Below are 23,100 nucleotides of genomic sequence, written 5' to 3' on the forward strand. Positions count from 1 at the left end.
ATTAGTACCATTGAATTTGATAATGTTTACCCGATTTGAGAGGTAGTCACCTATCCACCCCAAGACCGCACCATCCACGCAAAGGCCACGCAATTTAGATAGTAATAGTTTATGGGAAACTCGGTCGAATGAATTGGCCAGATCGAGGTATTTAAAGGGTATGAGAAGCTTCGTTTGAAAAACCTCTGATTTATATAGCAAAAGATAGAATTAATTACTGTGAATTCAGAAATATCAAGCTTTTAATTCTCCGATTTCTAGTTATTTGGCAATATGCATTTGAAAATGCTTCATATGAAATTATTTAAAATCCACTTTTTAAAAGTTTTTAAGAAAGGCTACAACGTTTTCTTGTTTTTGACGTCACGCACGCGAGATGGTGCCACTCTCTCCGCTATCAAAGCATAGACAGAGCACGAGACGGGTATAGCTCGCGCTCGCGCTCGCTTGTATAGGTTTGCCCGTGTGATGTCATAAACCAACCGAACAAGCTGACAAGACAAAATAATTTATATATCGAAGCTGAGTTTTCGTGATTTTCCAATGGATTTTAAAAATAGAAACTTTGGTTCAATTATATTAAAAATTTTATATTTTGAAAGTAGAGACTTGAAAGTGTAATATAATACCACTTTCGTGCTAAAATATGATATGAAATTGTAAATTCCCATACCCTTTAACGTCTACCTGACCACGGCTTTCCACCTCTGGTGCCACATAATCTAGGAAAGCTATAAGATTGGAATCTATGCTCCTACCCTGTTGAAAACCGTGCTGGCAGTCATAAGGGAACATTTTGAACACCGTTGCAAGTGCGTATGCATGACTCTGTCAAAGACTTTGGCAAAGACACACAAAAGGGAAATCGGCCTGTAGTTTTTCACGTCATGAGCTGAACCACTTTTGTATATGGGGACTATTATTGCCCTTTACCATTGAGCTGGAAATTGCCTGAGCTCGAGAGAGAGAGATTGAAGATGTGAGTAAGTACGGGTAGCAGAATCGTCGCGCAGCCTTTTACAATAAAGAACGGGATCTCATCGACGCCAGTGGAGAATTTAAGCGGCAGAGCCTTAATAGCTCCAAAGATGTCGGTGGACAATATCTTTTGGTCGGTGTAAAGGCCAGTGAGGAGATTGTGGCTCTCAATCGAGGAAATATTATCCGGCCTTGTAGAGTCAACGGAGATGCTAGAGAAGTGTGAACCGAATTCTGCGGCTAATTTTTCAGGCTCCGTAATAATGGTAGCATCAACCTTGAGGGTAATAGGTTCTGAAGTTGCCCGAATGTTGCCATTAACATAACACCAAAACGTTTTGGGATGACTTCTAGCCTCCAAGCAAATTCGACTAGTTTCTGCATTGCGGTCCCTAACCGTCAATCTCTTAACTACAGCCCTTAGTCGTTTGAATTCAACAAAGTCATCCAACGCGCCCGACCGACATTTTTTCCTGTAATAGTATTTTTTCCTGCCTATTGCTACTTGCAGTTCGCGAGAGTACCAAATCGGGAATTTATTGTGAGTGCGAGAAGAACTAATCGGTATAGCCATTTGCATGGCGAGTTGTACATTTTTGGCCAGCTGTGCTACACAGAAGTCAAGCTCCCGTGAAGATAGAACAGGATTCCAGTCAGTATCGCGGACTATAGAGTATAATAGGTCATAATCGCCTTTATGGTATTGAAAGCGGGGTGGTATAGTGGTCTTCAGTGAAGAGGTAGCTACCGTGTAAGTGATTTGAAATGGGGGGTGAAATTTGTCAATTTTAACAAAGGGATTGGATAAAGGGACAATAGATAATCCATTAATATTTGTTAAGCATAGATCCAACAGGTTAGCATCAACTGGTCTAGCATTAATTTTATTTAAGTTAAGGCTATAACAAATTTCAAAAACGTGGAGCGCTTTAGTTTTCGTGATGGAGGAGCAGCCCTGAGTGCCGTAGGTTTCCCAGTCAACGTTTGGGAGATTGAAGTCACCCAACAGCATAAGATCGTGGTCGTTGCCCTGTAATTTTGGTATCAAGCAGTCGCTAAAATTTTTGTACTGCCCATCGTCGTTGGATGGACGAAAATAACCATTAAATATTAACAACGAACGGTTGTCGCTTGTTTGAACTTCGACAAAGACACACTATGCAGTAGGCTCTAGGTCACTACGGCGAAAAGATTTCAAGGTTCTTTTCACTGCAATCAGAGCCCCTCCCCCTCGGACATTCCGAAAATTAGGATCGGGACGATCTGCTCTATATATTACATACGAATTAGGAAAGTAATCAGTGTTGAATTGCACATCCCCAAACCAAGTTTCAGTTATACAAATAATATCTCAATCCTGCCCTATGACATGGTCCAAAAATTCCTGAGATTTAGTTCTTAATCCTCTTACATTCTGGTATCCTATTGTTAGCTGTACTGTCATTAGTCAGAAGTGGTTGAGGGACTGTCCTTTAGCAATTCCGACTCGTGTTTGTGATTATCACGTGGAGCCCCAGTAAAGTTCGCAATGATGCAGTCAGCAGGCCAGATATTAGTGACATCGAGGGCATCAAACTCCTTCGGATCAGTACACGTCACGTAAAAGGATTAGTGCCGCGCCTTAGGATTTTTTGGTCGCAAACGGATACACTGAGCCGATATTATCCCGTGATCTTCCACGAGAGCAGCCTGAAAATCTCCAGAAAGCAGTGATTCATCCAATTAGCTTACAAATAAAGCCCTAGGCGCCGGTTTAGGGCCACGAATCGCAATTTTCAACCGTGAAGCCGTGGCCGATCCCTTTTTCACAGCCTGCATAGGTCGGGTCTGTTGAGTCTGGCGTGGTGGTTGAAGCAGCGGACCATTGCGGCTAGCCATCGCAGCAAATGAACACGGAATAGGTAGCGTCGGTAACTGGGCTCGCTCCGTGAATCAGTGGGTTTGCCATTAGTAACGTTGCAAGACGGTCCAGAGGAAGAAAGTGCCGTGAGTAATTCGGAGTTTTCCCGACGCCGCGTCTCCTTCTCTCGCTCAGCAATCGCAAGTTTAGTTTCCAATGCATCGACCGTAGAAGAAAGATTCACCAATTGGTATTGCATTTGGTCCAGTTTGCGTAAAATGTGATTCAGGATGGAATCGGGATCTCTTGTGAGGCTGTCGACCTTAAGAAGGTTGTGAAAAGCCTCATGAACATCGTCAAGTGTTACGGAAGATAGAGTAGCCGGGGATAAACCATCCGCCGACGGCCTAGAGCTTGTGTTTGCAATTCCCTTGACCTTCGTGGTTTCACAGTCAGTGCACGTAAACGAATTGCCACTCAGGCACTTGCTGTGCGCCCTTCTGTTACATCCACTTGCGCACTTCGTAGAAGTTTGCTTCCCATAAAACTTCTGTTTACACCTGACGCAGTCGTCTTTCGACGGAGCCATAGGAAAAATCGACAACAAAAGGAGTGCGAAACGAACTGTCTGACCTGTAGTGAAGTCGCGTTAGTGAAGAGGCAAAAGTGCGAAGAACAAGTCCAAGTCCAGGTCAATAGTTCCTAGTTTTGAAGGGTAGAATCGCTAAGCCTTGGCGATGGAGCGAAAGGTTCAAAAAAGATAAAAAGCGCGAGACACAAATTAAAACTTACACGAGCTATTTAAAAACACGTCCACGCGGTTTATTATAATAATAATATGGAGAAACTAACCATTTTAATAAAACCATGATCTATTAGGGGTTAAACATAAAGCTTATATGCTACGGGTCTTGAGAACGTTCTTTACGGCCTTAATTTCAAGGGATCTGCAGACACAACGAAACCACTTCTAAAACATTCATGGTGTTACAGATTCTTAAACAACAATAAATCAAGCAAAAATAATTCTAAAGTAGCAGAGTAATTGTTAATTCTTTGTCATTATTATAAAACGACTCTATTTTTCGCCGTAGATATTTTTCGACTTCTGTCTCAGAGAAATATGGACGGTCTCGTTTATAACGTAACCGCAACGAGCCTGTATGAAAATATGGTAAGTCCTGATTACAAACATTAAAATTTTAAATACGAATATTGTTGAACGCCCAGAGCATTTGAAAATGACACTGTTACTAGTTTCCCAAAAACTTTACCGTACAGTACTTGAGCGTTAATTTCCTATTTACGTTAATTTTCAGTAATTTGAAACCTTAACAATTTACCATCTTAGATATATTAATTAATACTGTTTTTGTGGACAAAGTTTAGAAAGCGTAAAAGATAAATGAACGAAATGGAATAACTGAAGTCCCAGATATTGAAAGTTTTCAGGTTCGAGCCATGATTGTAAGCCCTTAGTTTATTTAAACAAGATGACCCAAGGGCTGCGCTTATAATAGTAGTCACAGAGTACCGTACTTAAGTGACAAGAACGGAAAGCGTGAGAGAGTCGCCCACCAATATGAAGCCTTTAACAGCGATAAAATGATTACCCGTATCATATGCTTAACCCTTAAAAGACGTACAGAAAATTTTGTGTGAGTAGCCCCTCGATGCACTACCCTTAACATTCTGACCCATAGCAGAGTACTAGAGTGAGTAGCGCTACCTTAAGAGTGCTAAAATGTTTACCCTTAATCCTTACTATTATAATAATAATAATTTAAATAATGTGACTCATAGAGAAAACTTTAGTGAGCAACAAGAGGGGTTTAATTTCATATACTATTAGTTTTAAATGAAAATTGAGTTAAACATAATCGAACAATGAAATAGTTACACAATCCGACGTGTTTTTTGGGAGTAAGTTTGGTCTTATATAAAGCATTAACTGATAATCCTGATTAAAGATTTTAATTCTATTCGCAACATTTAATTTTTCACTCGCGGAGAATTGGGTAGAAAGAGAAATAGACTTCTCAGATAACGATCTATTAGTTATAAAAAGCCACAATAAATAAGTTGAATTGCTTGATTAAAGATGTTATATAACAACTACCGATACATACATTTATAATAAAGGATCGCCACTAAAAATTATGATGCGCCTTATAGGTTCAACCGTTCAAATCACTTTAATGCACGCCTCAGTGTCGATTTTAACTTCGAGGCTTAGCTAAAGCGGTGAATTAAGTTGAAAAATTTATAAATCATTAGCCAAATCCTAAATTTATATTTCATATTAAAATATAATAAAGTTTTAGTTACGAAAAATGTGAAACTCGAACAAAATTGTACCCCAGTTTATTCTCATAGGTCAGAAATGAGTCTCAAGGTGAACTAATTGCTTTAGCATTTTCCTTGGTTAAAGTTCCTTAATCCGCGATAAAACGACGTAGGTCCAACAGTATTATATCCAATGAGAGATTTTTAATCAAGTTGGGAAAACCAAAATATTACCTCTCCGAGTCAAGACGACTACTTACAAACTTATTTACCCAGATATGGAAATGTTTCTTAAGTTAAAATTTATGAAATATTAAAGCAGTATACAAAGCATAGCAAATTTACTGTAAATCAGACGACATTTTACATCCAATAATGATATACTTGTACACATTAAAATCATCCGATGGGGGAAAAACGGGTCATCGGCGTTTTATAAATGACGCTAGCGCAATAAAGCGTGCAAGGTACCAAGGCTTAACAAAAATTGTAGGATAACATATTTATAGAGATAGATAACAACTTTTATAATTAAATTTAGAAACTAACATATCTCTTAAAATTCTCGCGTGATCAACTGGTTTCACGCCAATTAAATAGCTATAGTCCCATAGAGCTATTTGTATTAATTCCTCCATGGTTTTTTCGCCAAGCTGAGAACTACGCGTTTTACGTCACGTTATCAAAAAAGCAGACTATTTTCTTTGAAGACCGCGCTAGCTCAGCGCTAAGCACCGTGACGTCAAAATTCAAAAACAAAATCCCTGGACCGCGTTCAGCAACGCGAGGCTCTGCTGAACGCGACCCAGATTTCCACCATGATTATAAATCTAAGCCTAATTATTTAAAAGTGTATTTAACTTTCGGCTCACTCTGAACCGTTAATGTCTCTGCATACAGAAACGAAAACCAAACCCAAACTTTTACTTTTTGGTTCACTAGGCCTATTGACAAATAAGAGTTCATTTGACCAACATAGCAGCGTTGTGCTTGTATTCACTATGATTTTAGAAAGGATTATGCTATAAACAGATGTAGTATAGCTTAAGTAATATATAAACATCCATTTTAAATAATAATATTAAAAAAAATCTTTGGAATATCAAAATGAAATAGAGCTTTAAAGCTACAAATGTACTAAATGCATCATAATTACGAAAAATATTTCCACATATTCACTTTATATTAAGGATAAAGGGAATATGATGGTTCTGTAGGATTCCTTTACATATCAAAACAAAACGTACTTCTAACGCAACGCACTACTGTAACAACGGACGGACACACACAGACAAAAACATAGACTGCTTTTTAACTCTTTCCGTATTAATTTTAAATTGAGAAACAAGATTATCTTAAATATTAAAATGAATATAATTAATATTTAATATTTTCTTCGTTAGTTATTCGCCTTATTGAACGTTACATCGTTTTAAACAAGACGGCCCAAGGGCTCGTAATAGTAGCCATATCGTACGAGTGAATAGCCCCTCTATACCCTACCCTAATGAGTGGATAACCCCTCTATACCTTACCCTAATGAGTGAATAGCGCTATCTTTTACAATGCTTAAATGATTTACCGTGCATAAAATCAGAGTGAATAGCCCCTCGATTCCCCACTCTAAACAGTGATTAAATTATAACCGTATAATTTACTTATGCTGTAATTCTAATATTCCGGCGAATCGAAGAACAGATAGTTTTTAGTGATAATCCCCTCGATGAGTTTACAACATAGACTTATGCCGATGCACACTTATCGCATCTTATAAATTTCTAACAAGGACTTCTGCCCAGAAACTTTTGAAAGAGAAACTTTAGTTATAGTGATTACGCATTTTAGTGATTATCCCCTCGAATTACCTTTAGCAATGCTAAAATGATCAAACGCATAACGCTCATTTAAAATTATGTTAGCTCTATCTAAACCCACATTTGAATTAACCGCCAAAACGTTCCAGTCAAACATAACATAGATGACGATAGCTACCAAACGAGAACGAAACACATGAGGAGCGCGGTAGAAAAATCGTTATCTATTTAATTAGCACATACATAAAAAGAAAATAAATATAAAAACCCCAAACATACAAATTCATAAGTATCCGACCCCACAGATAAAAATTCAAAAGTTTCCGACCCCACAGATTAAGAGGTACCCCACCCCATATCACCCCGACATTTTAGAGATAAAAATAAATAATAAAAAACTCGGAGTTTCTATCAAGTCTCTATGGTTTAGTGGTTAGAACGTTTGTCTACTACACCAGAGACCCGGGTTCGATTCCTGGGTCTGACCTGAAAAAATTTTAATTATAATTAAATCTCTAACCGAGCCCAGTAACCCCTATGAGTGGGTTGTGGTAATATAAAGTTCCTTTTAAGCTAAAATCTGACGATAACGAAGCGACAACCCCGGCCACTACTACTACTACTACGACGGCTCGGGTCAAACTAAGAGCCTATCGTATACTACGATATGGCTAAAAAGAACAATTAAACATTCTTGAGAGACTTGACTAATATTGGAGTTTGAAATGAAGCATACGCCGGTTGCTTCGCCTTACTAAAATAGGTAGTATATAAGGGTTTCGAATTGCAGCCATGGATAAGAACAGCGCAATTGCGTGAACCTTTGGTGGAAGCCCCACCTTAGGGAGGCCGGACGTTTCTCGTAACCCTGGCCGATCGCCGCGTATGTCTTAACCTTAACGATGATGATGGAGTAGAAGCCAGGTGTGCAGACTGGTGTCCATGTGGGATGGACAAAAACAATGACCAGAAGATGGTGGTGTTAGAAGCCAGGTGTACAGACTGGTGTCCATGTGGGATGGACAAAGAGCAGATGACGGTGGTGATTAGAAGCCAGTGTGGACAGACTGGTGTCCATGTGGGATGGACAAAAACAAAGACCAGAAGATGGTGGTGTTAGAAGCCAGGTGTACAGACTGGTGTCCATGTGGGATGGACAAAGAGCAGATGACGGTGGTGATTAGAAACCAGTGTGTACAGACTGGTGTCCATGTGGGATGGACAAAAACAAAGACCAGAAGATGGTGGTGTTAGAAGCCAGGTGTACAGACTGGTGTCCATGTGGGATGGACAAAGAGCAGATGACGGTGGTGATTAGAAGCCAGTGTGGACAGACTGGTGTCCATGTGGGATGGACAAAGACCACAAGAGGGTGGGGATTAGAAGCCAGTGTGTACAGACTGGTGTCCATGTGGGATGGACAAAGACCAGAGGCAATGGACTAATAGCCTGTAAGTGTAATACAATTTTCGAAATTTCCGGAAATTGAGAACACGTTTGCTCCGATTTGCAAACTGCGAACGCGGTCACGTGGGTGTAACAACAGACAGACACACACACACACACCACTACGGGCACACGATTGACACTTGGGGACCGGTAAGGAGTGATTGACATCTGAGGACCCAATTAACTATAGTTCATTAAAAAAAGAGGATTTCATAATTAGTTGAGCGCCGTAAAGCATATAATTAAACACTCGCTGTGGAAAAAGAACCCAAGACATTTATATGTAGGGACCTGAAAACACACGATATTTTCACCGCATAAATGGGGACCTTTATTCCAGATTACTTTCAAATTTCAGATATAGATGTCGCTAGGTGAAAGTCCCCACTTGTCAATGAAGTCACTGCGTGGATCTTGAAAGTGTATAATCAAAAAATGTCCCCAGATATAAGGTAGGAAGACTGTTTAGGTCCCCACTTGTAAACCTGAAATCAGCTCAAAACTTAAGTGTTAAGCTAGAAATAGGACTGATTACTTAAATTTCATTCTGATAATCAATATTTTAACTATAAAATTAAAATATACATGAAATTTGAAAATGTGTGTTTAAAGACCCCACTTGTCTGTTGAAATGACAGTGAAGGTCCCCACTTGTAAATTTATCGAGTGTGAAAAATGAAATTGAAATACCTGATGGAACCATATAGGCTTCAACACTAATTCAAAATCTAATAATTTATACACAAATGTCCCCAGATATAAGGTTGGAAGACGGTTTAGGTCCCCACTTGTAAACCTGAAATTAGCTCAAAACTTAAGTGTTAAGCTAGAAATAGGACTGATTACTTAAATTTCATTATAATAATAAATATTTAAACTATAAAATTAAAATATACATTAAATTAGAAAATGTGTGTTTAAAAGACCCCACTTGTCTGTTGAAATGACAGTGAAGGTCCCCACTTATAAATTTATCGAGTGTGAAAAATGAAATTAAAATACCTGATGGAACCATATAGGCTTCGACACTAATTCAAAATCTAATAATTTATACACAAATGTCCCCAGATATAAGGTTGGAAGACGGTTTAGGTCCCCACTTGTAAACCTGAAATTAGCTCAAAACTTAAGTGTTATGCCTTCAAAAGGTCCGATTACCTAAATTTCATTATAATAATCAATATTTAAACTATAAAATTAAAATATACATGAAATTAGAAAATGTGTGTTTAAAAGACCCCACTTGTCTGTTGAAATGACGGTGAAGGTCCCCACTTGTAAATTTATCGAGTGTGAAAAATGAATTTGAAATACTTGATGGAACTATATAAGCTTTGACACAAATTCAAAACCTAATAATTTATACACAAATGTCCCCAGATATAAGGTTGGAAGACGGTTTAGGTCCCCACTTGTAAACCTGAAATTAGCTCAAAACTTAAGTGTTAAGCTAGAAATAGGACTGATTACTTAAATTTCATTATAATAATCAATATTTAAACTATAAAATTAAAATATACATGAAATTAGAAAATGTGTGTTTAAAAGACCCCACTTGTCTGTTGAAATGACGGTGAAGGTCCCCACTTGTAAATTTATCGAGTGTGAAAAATGAAATTGAAATACCTGATGGAACCATATAGGCTTCAACACTAATTCAAAATCTAATAATTTATACACAAATGTCCCCAGATATAAGGTTGGAAGACGGTTTAGATCCCCACTTGTAAGACTGAAATTAGCTCAAAACTTAAGTGTTAAGCTAGAAATAGGACTGATTACTTAAATTTCATTATAATAATCAATATTTAAACTATAAAATTAAAATATACATTAAATTATAAAATGTGTGTTTAAAAGACCCCACTTGTCTGTTGAAATGACAGTGAAGGTCCCCACTTGTAAATTTATCGAGTGTGAAAAATGAAATTGAAATACCTGATGGAACCATATAGGCTTCGACACTAATTCAAAATCTAATAATTTATACACAAATGTCCCCAGATATAAGGTTGGAAGACGGTTTAGGTCCCCACTTGTAAACCTGAAATCAGCTCAAAACTTAAGTGTAAAGCCTTTAAAAGGTCTTATTACCAAAATTTCATTATAATAATCAATATTAAAACTATAAAATGAAAATATACCTGAAATTAGAAAATGTGTGTTTAAAAGACCCCACTTGTCTGTTGAAATGACGGTGAAGGTCCCCACTTGTAAATTTATCGAGTGTGAAAAATGAAATTGAAATACCTGATGGAACCATATAGGCTTCGACACTAGTACAAAATCTAATAATTTATACACAAATGTCCCCAGATATAAGGTTGGAAGACTGTTTTGGTCCCCACTTGTAAACCTGAAACTAGCTCAAAACTTGAGTGTTAAGCTAGAAATAGGACTGATTACCTAAATTTCATTCTGATAATCAATATTTAAACTATAAAATTAAAATATACATGAAATTAGAAAATGTGTGTTTAAAAGACCCCACTTGTCTGTTGAAATGACGGTGAAGGTCCCCACTTGTAAATTTATCGAGTGTGAAAAATGAAATTGAAATACTTGATTGAACCATATAGGCTTTGACACTAATTTAAAACATAATAATTTATACACAAATGTCCCCAGATATAAGGTTGGAAGACTGTTTAGGTCCCCACTTGTAAACCTGAAATCAGCTCAAAACTTAAGTGTTAAGCTAGAAATAGGACTGATTACTTCAATTTCATTCTGATAATCAATATTTAAACTATAAAATTAAAATATACATGAAATTAGAAAATGTGTGTTTAAAAGACCCCACTTGTCTGTTGAAATGACGGTGAAGGTCCCCACTTGTAAATTTATCGAGTGTGAAAAATGAAATTGAAATACCTGATGGAACCATATAGGCTTCGACACTAGTACAAAATCTAATAATTTATACACAAATGTCCCCAGATATAAGGTTGGAAGACTGTTTTGGTCCCCACTTGTAAACCTGAAACTAGCTCAAAACTTGAGTGTTAAGCTAGAAATAGGACTGATTACCTAAATTTCATTCTGATAATCAATATTTAAACTATAAAATTAAAATATACATGAAATTAGAAAATGTGTGTTTAAAAGACCCCACTTGTCTGTTGAAATGACGGTGAAGGTCCCCACTTGTAAATTTATCGAGTGTGAAAAATGAAATTGAAATACTTGATTGAACCATATAGGCTTTGACACTAATTTAAAACATAATAATTTATACACAAATGTCCCCAGATATAAGGTTGGAAGACTGTTTAGGTCCCCACTTGTAAACCTGAAATCAGCTCAAAACTTAAGTGTTAAGCTAGAAATAGGACTGATTACTTAAATTTCATTCTGATAATCAATATTTAAACTATAAAATTAAAATATACATGAAATTAGAAAATGTGTGTTTAAAAGACCCCACTTGTCTGTTGAAATGACGGTGAAGGTCCCCACTTGTAAATTTATCGAGTGTGAAAAATGAAATTGAAATACTTGATTGAACCATATAGGCTTTGACACTAATTTAAAACATAATAATTTATACACAAATGTCCCCAGATATAAGGTTGGAAGACTGTTTAGGTCCCCACTTGTAAACCTGAAATCAGCTCAAAACTTAAGTGTTAAGCTAGAAATAGGACTGATTACTTAAATTTCATTCTGATAATCAATATTTAAACTATAAAATTAAAATATACATGAAATTAGAAAATGTGTGTTTAAAAGACCCCACTTGTATGTTGAAATGACTGTGAAGGTCCCCACTTGTAAATTTATCGAGTGTGAAAAATGAAATTGAAATACTTGATTGAACCATATAGGCCTTGACACTAATATAAAACATAATAATTTATACACAAATGTCCCCAGATATAAGGTTGGAAGACTGCTTAGGTCCCCACTTGTAAACCTGAAATCAGCTCAAAACTTAAGTGTTAAGCCTTTAAAAGTTCCGATTACCTAAATTTCATTATAATAATCAATATTAAAACTATAAAATTAAAATATACCTGAAATTAGAAAATGTGTGTTTAAAAGACCCCACTTGTCTGTTGAAATGACGGTGAAGGTCCCCACTTGTAAATTTATCGAGTGTGAAAAATGAAATTGAAATACCTGATGGAACCATACAGGCTTCGACACTAGTACAAAATCTAATAATTTATACACAAATGTCCCCAGATATAAGGTTGTAAGACTGTTTAGGTCCCCACTTGTAAACCTGAAATCAGCTCAAAACTTAAGTGTAAAGCCTTTAAAAGGTCTTATTACCAAAATTTCATTATAATAATCAATATTAAAACTATAAAATGAAAATATACCTGAAATTAGAAAATGTGTGTTTAAAAGACCCCACTTGTCTGTTGAAATGACGGTGAAGGTCCCCACTTGTAAATTTATCGAGTGTGAAAAATGAAATTGAAATACCTGATGGAACCATATAGGCTTCGACACTAGTACAAAATCTAATAATTTATACACAAATGTCCCCAGATATAAGGTTGGAAGACTGTTTTGGTCCCCACTTGTAAACCTGAAACTAGCTCAAAACTTGAGTGTTAAGCTAGAAATAGGACTGATTACCTAAATTTCATTCTGATAATCAATATTTAAACTATAAAATTAAAATATACATGAAATTAGAAAATGTGTGTTTAAAAGACCCCACTTGTCTGTTGAAATGACGGTGAAGGTCCCCACTTGTAAATTTATCGAGTGTGAAAAATGAAATTGAAATACTTGATTGAACCATATAGGCTTTGACACTAATTTAAAACATAATAATTTATACACAAATGTCCCCAGATATAAGGTTGGAAGACTGTTTAGGTCCCCACTTGTAAACCTGAAATCAGCTCAAAACTTAAGTGTTAAGCTAGAAATAGGACTGATTACTTAAATTTCATTCTGATAATCAATATTTAAACTATAAAATTAAAATATACATGAAATTAGAAAATGTGTGTTTAAAAGACCCCACTTGTATGTTGAAATGACTGTGAAGGTCCCCACTTGTAAATTTATCGAGTGTGAAAAATGAAATTGAAATACTTGATTGAACCATATAGGCCTTGACACTAATATAAAACATAATAATTTATACACAAATGTCCCCAGATATAACGTTGGAAGACTGTTTAGGTCCCCACTTGTAAACCTGAAATCAGCTCAAAACTTAAGTGTTAAGCTAGAAATAGGACTGATTACTTAAATTTCATTCTGATAATCAATATTTAAACTATAAAATTAAAATATACATGAAATTAGAAAATGTGTGTTTAAAAGACCCCACTTGTCTGTTGAAATGACGGTGAAGGTCCCCACTTGTAAATTTATCGAGTGTGAAAAATGAAATTGAAATACTTGATTGAACCATATAGGCTTTGACACTAATTTAAAACATAATAATTTATACACAAATGTCCCCAGATATAAGGTTGGAAGACTGTTTAGGTCCCCACTTGTAAACCTGAAATCAGCTCAAAACTTAAGTGTTAAGCTAGAAATAGGACTGATTACTTAAATTTCATTCTGATAATCAATATTTAAACTATAAAATTAAAATATACATGAAATTAGAAAATGTGTGTTTAAAAGACCCCACTTGTATGTTGAAATGACTGTGAAGGTCCCCACTTGTAAATTTATCGAGTGTGAAAAATGAAATTGAAATACTTGATTGAACCATATAGGCCTTGACACTAATATAAAACATAATAATTTATACACAAATGTCCCCAGATATAAGGTTGGAAGACTGCTTAGGTCCCCACTTGTAAACCTGAAATCAGCTCAAAACTTAAGTGTTAAGCCTTTAAAAGTTCCGATTACCTAAATTTCATTATAATAATCAATATTAAAACTATAAAATTAAAATATACCTGAAATTAGAAAATGTGTGTTTAAAAGACCCCACTTGTCTGTTGAAATGACGGTGAAGGTCCCCACTTGTAAATTTATCGAGTGTGAAAAATGAAATTGAAATACCTGATGGAACCATACAGGCTTCGACACTAGTACAAAATCTAATAATTTATACACAAATGTCCCCAGATATAAGGTTGTAAGACTGTTTAGGTCCCCACTTGTAAACCTGAAATCAGCTCAAAACTTAAGTGTAAAGCCTTTAAAAGGTCTTATTACCAAAATTTCATTATAATAATCAATATTAAAACTATAAAATGAAAATATACCTGAAATTAGAAAATGTGTGTTTAAAAGACCCCACTTGTCTGTTGAAATGACGGTGAAGGTCCCCACTTGTAAATTTATCGAGTGTGAAAAATGAAATTGAAATACCTGATGGAACCATATAGGCTTCGACACTAGTACAAAATCTAATAATTTATACACAAATGTCCCCAGATATAAGGTTGGAAGACTGTTTTGGTCCCCACTTGTAAACCTGAAACTAGCTCAAAACTTGAGTCTTAAGCTAGAAATAGGACTGATTACCTAAATTTCATTCTGATAATCAATATTTAAACTATAAAATTAAAATATACATGAAATTAGAAAATGTGTGTTTAAAAGACCCCACTTGTCTGTTGAAATGACGGTGAAGGTCCCCACTTGTAAATTTATCGAGTGTGAAAAATGAAATTGAAATACTTGATTGAACCATATAGGCTTTGACACTAATTTAAAACATAATAATTTATACACAAATGTCCCCAGATATAAGGTTGGAAGACTGTTTAGGTCCCCACTTGTAAACCTGAAATCAGCTCAAAACTTAAGTGTTAAGCTAGAAATTGGACTGATTACTTAAATTTCATTCTGATAATCAATATTTGAACTATAAAATTAAAATATACATGAAATTAGAAAATGTGTGTTTAAAAGACCCCACTTGTATGTTGAAATGACTGTGAAGGTCGCCACTTGTAAATTTATCGAGTGTGAAAAATGAAATTGAAATACTTGATTGAACCATATAGGCCTTGACACTAATATAAAACATAATAATTTATACACAAATGTCCCCAGATATAAGGTTGGAAGACTGCTTAGGTCCCCACTTGTAAACCTGAAATCAGCTCAAAACTTAAGTGTTAAGCCTTTAAAAGGTCCGATTACCTAAATTTCATTATAATAATCAATATTAAAACTATAAAATTAAAATATACCTGAAATTAAAAAATGTGTGTTTAAAAGACCCCACTTGTCTGTTGAAATGACGGTGAAGGTCCCCACTTGTAAATTTATCGAGTGTGAAAAATGAAATTGAAATACTTGATTGAACCATATAGGCTTTGACACTAATATAAAACATAATAATTTATACACAAATGTCCCCAGATATAAGGTTGGAAGACTGTTTAGGTCCCCACTTGTAAACCTGAATTCAGCTCAAAACTTAAGTGTTAAGCCTTTAAAAGTTCCGATTACCTAAATTTCATTATAATAATCAATATTAAAACTATAAAATTAAAATATACCTGAAATTAGAAAATGTGTGTTTAAAAGACCCCACTTGTCTGTTGAAATGACGGTGAAGGTCCCCACTTGTAAATTTATCGAGTGTGAAAAATGAAATTGAAATACCTGATGGAACCATACAGGCTTCGACACTAGTACAAAATCTAATAATTTATACACAAATGTCCCCAGATATAAGGTTGTAAGACTGTTTAGGTCCCCACTTGTAAACCTGAAATCAGCTCAAAACTTATGTGTAAAGCCTTTAAAAGGTCTTATTACCAAAATTTCATTATAATAATCAATATTAAAACTATAAAATGAAAATATACCTGAAATTAGAAAATGTGTGTTTAAAAGACCCCACTTGTCTGTTGAAATGACGGTGAAGGTCCCCACTTGTAAATTTATCGAGTGTGAAAAATGAAATTGAAATACCTGATGGAACCATATAGGCTTCGACACTAGTACAAAATCTAATAATTTATACACAAATGTCCCCAGATATAAGGTTGGAAGACTGTTTAGGTCCCCACTTGTAAACCTGAAACTAGCTCAAAACTTGAGTGTTAAGCTAGAAATAGGACTGATTACCTAAATTTCATTCTGATAATCAATATTTAAACTATAAAATTAAAATATACATGAAATTAGAAAATGTGTGTTTAAAAGACCCCACTTGTCTGTTGAAATGACGGTGAAGGTCCCCACTTGTAAATTTATCGAGTGTGAAAAATGAAATTGAAATACTTGATTGAACCATATAGGCTTTGACACTAATTTAAAACATAATAATTTATACACAAATGTCCCCAGATATAAGGTTGGAAGACTGTTTAGGTCCCCACTTGTAAACCTGAAATCAGCTCAAAACTTAAGTGTTAAGCCTTTAAAAGGTCCGATTACCTAAATTTCATTATAATAATCAATATTAAAACTATAAAATTAAAATATACCTGAAATTAAAAAACGTGTGTTTAAAAGACCCCACTTGTCTGTTGAAATGACGGTGAAGGTCCCCACTTGTAAATTTATCGAGTGTGAAAAATGAAATTGAAATACTTGATTGAACCATATAGGCTTTGACACTAATTTAAAACATAATAATTTATACACAAATGTCCCCAGATATAAGGTTGGAAGACTGTTTAGGTCCCCACTTGTAAACCTGAAATTAGCTCAAAACTTAAGTGTTAAGCAAGAAATAGGACTGATTACTTAAATTTCATTCTAAAAATCAATATTTAAACTATAAAATTAAAATATACATGAAATTAGAAAATGTGTGTTTAAAAGACCCCACTTGTCTGTTGAAATGACTGTGAAGGTCCCCACTTGTAAATTTATCGAGTGTGAAAAATGAAATTGAAATACCTGATGGAACCATATAGGCTTCGACACTAGTACAAAATCTAATAATTTATACACAAATGTCCCCAGATATAATGTTGGAAGACGGTTTAGGTCCCCACTTGTAAACCTGAAATCAGCTCAAAACTTAAGTGTTAAGCCTTTAAAAGGTCCGATTACCTAAATTTCATTATAATAATCAATATTTAAACTATAAAATTAAAATATACATGAAATTAGAAAATGTGTGTTTAAAAGACCCCACTTGTCTGTTGAAATTACGGTGAAGGTCCCCACTTGTAAACCTGAAATCAGCTCAAAACTTAAGTGTTAAGCCTTTAAAAGGTCCGATTACCTAAATTTCATTATAATAATCAATATTTAAACTATAAAATTAAAATATACATGAAATTAGAAAATGTGTGTTTAAAAGACCCCACTTGTCTGTTGAAATTACGGTGAAGGTCCCCACTTGTAAACCTGAAATCAGCTCAAAACTTAAGTGTTAAGCCTTTAAAAGGTCCGATTACCTAAATTTCATTATAATAATCAATATTTAAACTATAAAATTAAAATATACATGAAATTAGAAAATGTGTGTTTAAAAGACCCCACTTGTCTGTTGAAATGACGGTGAAGGTCCCCACTTGTAAATTTATCGAGTGTGAAAAATGAAATTGAAATACCTGATGGAACCATACAGGCTTCGACACTAGTACAAAATCTAATAATTTATACACAAATGTCCCCAGATATAAGGTTGTAAGACTGTTTAGGTCCCCACTTGTAAACCTGAAATCAGCTCAAAACTTAAGTGTAAAGCCTTTAAAAGGTCTTATTACCAAAATTTCATTATAATAATCAATATTAAAACTATAAAATGAAAATATACCTGAAATTAGAAAATGTTTGTTTAAAAGACCCCACTTGTCTGTTGAAATGACGGTGAAGGTCCCCACTTGTAAATTTATCGAGTGTGAAAAATGAAATTGAAATACTTGATTGAACCATATAGGCTTTGACACTAATTTAAAACATAATAATTTATACACAAATGTCCCCAGATATAAGGTTGGAAGACTGTTTAGGTCCCCACTTGTAAACCTGAAATCAGCTCAAAACTTAAGTGTTAAGCCTTTAAAAGGTCCGATTACCTAAATTTCATTATAATAATCAATATTAAAACTATAAAATTAAAATATACCTGAAATTAAAAAACGTGTGTTTAAAAGACCCCACTTGTCTGTTGAAATGACGGTGAAGGTCCCCACTTGTAAATTTATCGAGTGTGAAAAATGAAATTGAAATACTTGATTGAACCATATAGGCTTTGACACTAATTTAAAACATAATAATTTATACACAAATGTCCCCAGATATAAGGTTGGAAGACTGTTTAGGTCCCCACTTGTAAACCTGAAATTAGCTCAAAACTTAAGTGTTAAGCAAGAAATAGGACTGATTACTTAAATTTCAATCTAAAAATCAATATTTAAACTATAAAATTAAAATATACATGAAATTAGAAAATGTGTGTTTAAAAGACCCCACTTGTCTGTTGAAATGACTGTGAAGGTCCCCACTTGTAAATTTATCGAGTGTGAAAAATGAAATTGAAATACCTGATGGAACCATATAGGCTTCGACACTAGTACAAAATCTAATAATTTATACACAAATGTCCCCAGATATAATGTTGGAAGACGGTTTAGGTCCACACTTGTAAACCTGAAATCAGCTCAAAACTTAAGTGTTAAGCCTTTAAAAGGTCCGATTACCTAAATTTCATTATAATAATCAATATTTAAACTATAAAATTAAAATATACATGAAATTAGAAAATGTGTGTTTAAAAGACCCCACTTGTCTGTTGAAATTACGGTGAAGGTCCCCACTTGTAAACCTGAAATCAGCTCAAAACTTAAGTGTTAAGCCTTTAAAAGGTCCGATTACCTAAATTTCATTATAATAATCAATATTTAAACTATAAAATTAAAATATACATGAAATTAGAAAATGTGTGTTTAAAAGACCCCACTTGTCTGTTGAAATTACGGTGAAGGTCCCCACTTGTAAACCTGAAATCAGCTCAAAACTTAAGTGTTAAGCCTTTAAAAGGTCCGATTACCTAAATTTCATTATAATAATCAATATTTAAACTATAAAATTAAAATATACATGAAATTAGAAAATGTGTGTTTAAAAGACCCCACTTGTCTGTTGAAATGACGGTGAAGGTCCCCACTTGTAAATTTATCGAGTGTGAAAAATGAAATTGAAATACCTGATGGAACCATACAGGCTTCGACACTAGTACAAAATCTAATAATTTATACACAAATGTCCCCAGATATAAGGTTGTAAGACTGTTTAGGTCCCCACTTGTAAACCTGAAATCAGCTCAAAACTTAAGTGTAAAGCCTTTAAAAGGTCTTATTACCAAAATTTCATTATAATAATCAATATTAAAACTATAAAATGAAAATATACCTGAAATTAGAAAATGTTTGTTTAAAAGACCCCACTTGTCTGTTGAAATGACGGTGAAGGTCCCCACTTGTAAATTTATCGAGTGTGAAAAATGAAATTGAAATACCTGATGGAACCATATAGGCTTCGACACTAGTACAAAATCTAATAATTTATACACAAATGTCCCCAGATATAAGGTTGGAAGACTGTTTTGGTCCCCACTTGTAAACCTGAAACTAGCTCAAAACTTAAGTGTTAAGCCTTTAAAAGTTCCGATTACCTAAATTTCATTATAATAATCAATATTAAAACTATAAAATTAAAATATACCTGAAATTAGAAAATGTGTGTTTAAAAGACCCCACTTGTCTGTTGAAATGACGGTGAAGGTCCCCACTTGTAAATTTATCGAGTGTGAAAAATGAAATTGAAATACCTGATGGAACCATACAGGCTTCGACACTAGTACAAAATCTAATAATTTATACACAAATGTCCCCAGATATAAGGTTGTAAGACTGTTTAGGTCCCCACTTGTAAACCTGAAATCAGCTCAAAACTTAAGTGTAAAGCCTTTAAAAGGTCTTATTACCAAAATTTCATTATAATAATCAATATTAAAACTATAAAATGAAAATATACCTGAAATTAGAAAATGTTTGTTTAAAAGACCCCACTTGTCTGTTGAAATGACGGTGAAGGTCCCCACTTGTAAATTTATCGAGTGTGAAAAATGAAATTGAAATACTTGATTGAACCATATAGGCTTTGACACTAATATAAAACATAATAATTTATACACAAATGTCCCCAGATATAAGGTTGGAAGACTGTTTAGGTCCCCACTTGTAAACCTGAAATCAGCTCAAAACTTAAGTGTTAAGCCTTTAAAAGGTCCGATTACCTAAATTTCATTATAATAATCAATATTAAAACTATAAAATTAAAATATACCTGAAATTAAAAAACGTGTGTTTGAAAGACCCCACTTGTCTGTTGAAATGACGGTGAAGGTCCCCACTTGTAAATTTATCGAGTGTGAAAAATGAAATTGAAATACTTGATTGAACCATATAGGCTTTGACACTAATTTAAAACATAATAATTTATACACAAATGTCCCCAGATATAAGGTTGGAAGACTGTTTAGGTCCCCACTTGTAAACCTGAAATTAGCTCAAAACTTAAGTGTTAAGCAAGAAATAGGACTGATTACTTAAATTTCATTCTAAAAATCAATATTTAAACTATAAAATTAAAATATACATGAAATTAGAAAATGTGTGTTTAAAAGACCCCACTTGTCTGTTGAAATGACTGTGAAGGTCCCCACTTGTAAATTTATCGAGTGTGAAAAATGAAATTGAAATACCTGATGGAACCATATAGGCTTCGACACTAGTACAAAATCTAATAATTTATACACAAATGTCCCCAGATATAATGTTGGAAGACGGTTTAGGTCCCCACTTGTAAACCTGAAATCAGCTCAAAACTTAAGTGTTAAGCCTTTAAAAGGTCCGATTACCTAAATTTCATTATAATAATCAATATTTAAACTATAAAATTAAAATATACATGAAATTAGAAAATGTGTGTTTAAAAGACCCCACTTGTCTGTTGAAATTACGGTGAAGGTCCCCACTTGTAAACCTGAAATCAGCTCAAAACTTAAGTGTTAAGCCTTTAAAAGGTCCGATTACCTAAATTTCATTATAATAATCAATATTTAAACTATAAAATTAAAATATACATGAAATTAGAAAATGTGTGTTTAAAAGACCCCACTTGTCTGTTGAAATGACGGTGAAGGTCCCCACTTGTAAATTTATCGAGTGTGAAAAATGAAATTGAAATACCTGATGGAACCATACAGGCTTCGACACTAGTACAAAATCTAATAATTTATACACAAATGTCCCCAGATATAAGGTTGTAAGACTGTTTAGGTCCCCACTTGTAAACCTGAAATCAGCTCAAAACTTAAGTGTAAAGCCTTTAAAAGGTCTTATTACCAAAATTTCATTATAATAATCAATATTAAAACTATAAAATGAAAATATACCTGAAATTAGAAAATGTTTGTTTAAAAGACCCCACTTGTCTGTTGAAATGACGGTGAAGGTCCCCACTTGTAAATTTATCGAGTGTGAAAAATGAAATTGAAATACCTGATGGAACCATACAGGCTTCGACACTAGTACAAATTCTAATAATTTATACACAAATGTCCCCAGATATAAGGTTGTAAGACTGTTTAGGTCCCCACTTGTAAACCTGAAATCAGCTCAAAACTTAAGTGTAAAGCCTTTAAAAGGTCTTATTACCAAAATTTCATTATAATAATCAATATTAAAACTATAAAATGAAAATATACCTGAAATTAGAAAATGTTTGTTTAAAAGACCCCACTTGTCTGTTGAAATGACGGTGAAGGTCCCCACTTGTAAATTTATCGAGTGTGAAAAATGAAATTGAAATACCTGATGGAACCATATAGGCTTCGACACTAGTACAAAATCTAATAATTTATACACAAATGTCCCCAGATATAAGGTTGGAAGACTGTTTTGGTCCCCACTTGTAAACCTGAAACTAGCTCAAAACTTAAGTGTTAAGCCTTTAAAAGTTCCGATTACCTAAATTTCATTATAATAATCAATATTAAAACTATAAAATTAAAATATACCTGAAATTAGAAAATGTGTGTTTAAAAGACCCCACTTGTCTGTTGAAATGACGGTGAAGGTCCCCACTTGTAAATTTATCGAGTGTGAAAAATGAAATTGAAATACCTGATGGAACCATACAGGCTTCGACACTAGTACAAAATCTAATAATTTATACACAAATGTCCCCAGATATAAGGTTGTAAGACTGTTTAGGTCCCCACTTGTAAACCTGAAATCAGCTCAAAACTTATGTGTAAAGCCTTTAAAAGGTCTTATTACCAAAATTTCATTATAATAATCAATATTAAAACTATAAAATGAAAATATACCTGAAATTAGAAAATGTGTGTTTAAAAGACCCCACTTGTCTGTTGAAATGACGGTGAAGGTCCCCACTTGTAAATTTATCGAGTGTGAAAAATGAAATTGAAATACCTGATGGAACCATATAGGCTTCGACACTAGTACAAAATCTAATAATTTATACACAAATGTCCCCAGATATAAGGTTGGAAGACTGTTTAGGTCCCCACTTGTAAACCTGAAACTAGCTCAAAACTTGAGTGTTAAGCTAGAAATAGGACTGATTACCTAAATTTCATTCTGATAATCAATATTTAAACTATAAAATTAAAATATACATGAAATTAGAAAATGTGTGTTTAAAAGACCCCACTTGTCTGTTGAAATGACGGTGAAGGTCCCCACTTGTAAATTTATCGAGTGTGAAAAATGAAATTGAAATACTTGATTGAACCATATAGGCTTTGACACTAATTTAAAACATAATAATTTATACACAAATGTCCCC

At 34.1% G+C, this 23,100-nt stretch overlaps 1 protein-coding gene across 1 annotated transcript; it reads right to left on the bottom strand.

The window, feature by feature from the left end:
* Positions 1-919: 919 nt before the first annotated feature.
* LOC149611355 (uncharacterized) lies at positions 920-1,990 on the bottom strand. The gene has a single exon (XM_089858528.1). The coding sequence runs from the start codon at positions 1,988-1,990 to the stop codon at positions 920-922; it is 1,071 nt and encodes a 356-aa protein (XP_089714654.1).
* Between the last annotated feature and the right edge of the window lie 21,110 nt (positions 1,991-23,100).

This window comes from Phalangium opilio, unplaced genomic scaffold, assembly GCF_054372755.1.
Source record: "Phalangium opilio isolate 3A_F unplaced genomic scaffold, DU_Popi_V2 ptg000246l_1, whole genome shotgun sequence".
NCBI classification, from domain to species: domain Eukaryota; kingdom Metazoa; phylum Arthropoda; class Arachnida; order Opiliones; family Phalangiidae; genus Phalangium; species Phalangium opilio.

What these genes read in the sequence shown, in the direction of transcription:
- LOC149611355 (XM_089858528.1), bottom strand. Translation starts at nt 1,990, where the DNA reads ATGCTGTTGGGTGACTTCAATCTCCCAAACGTTGACTGGGAAACCTAC.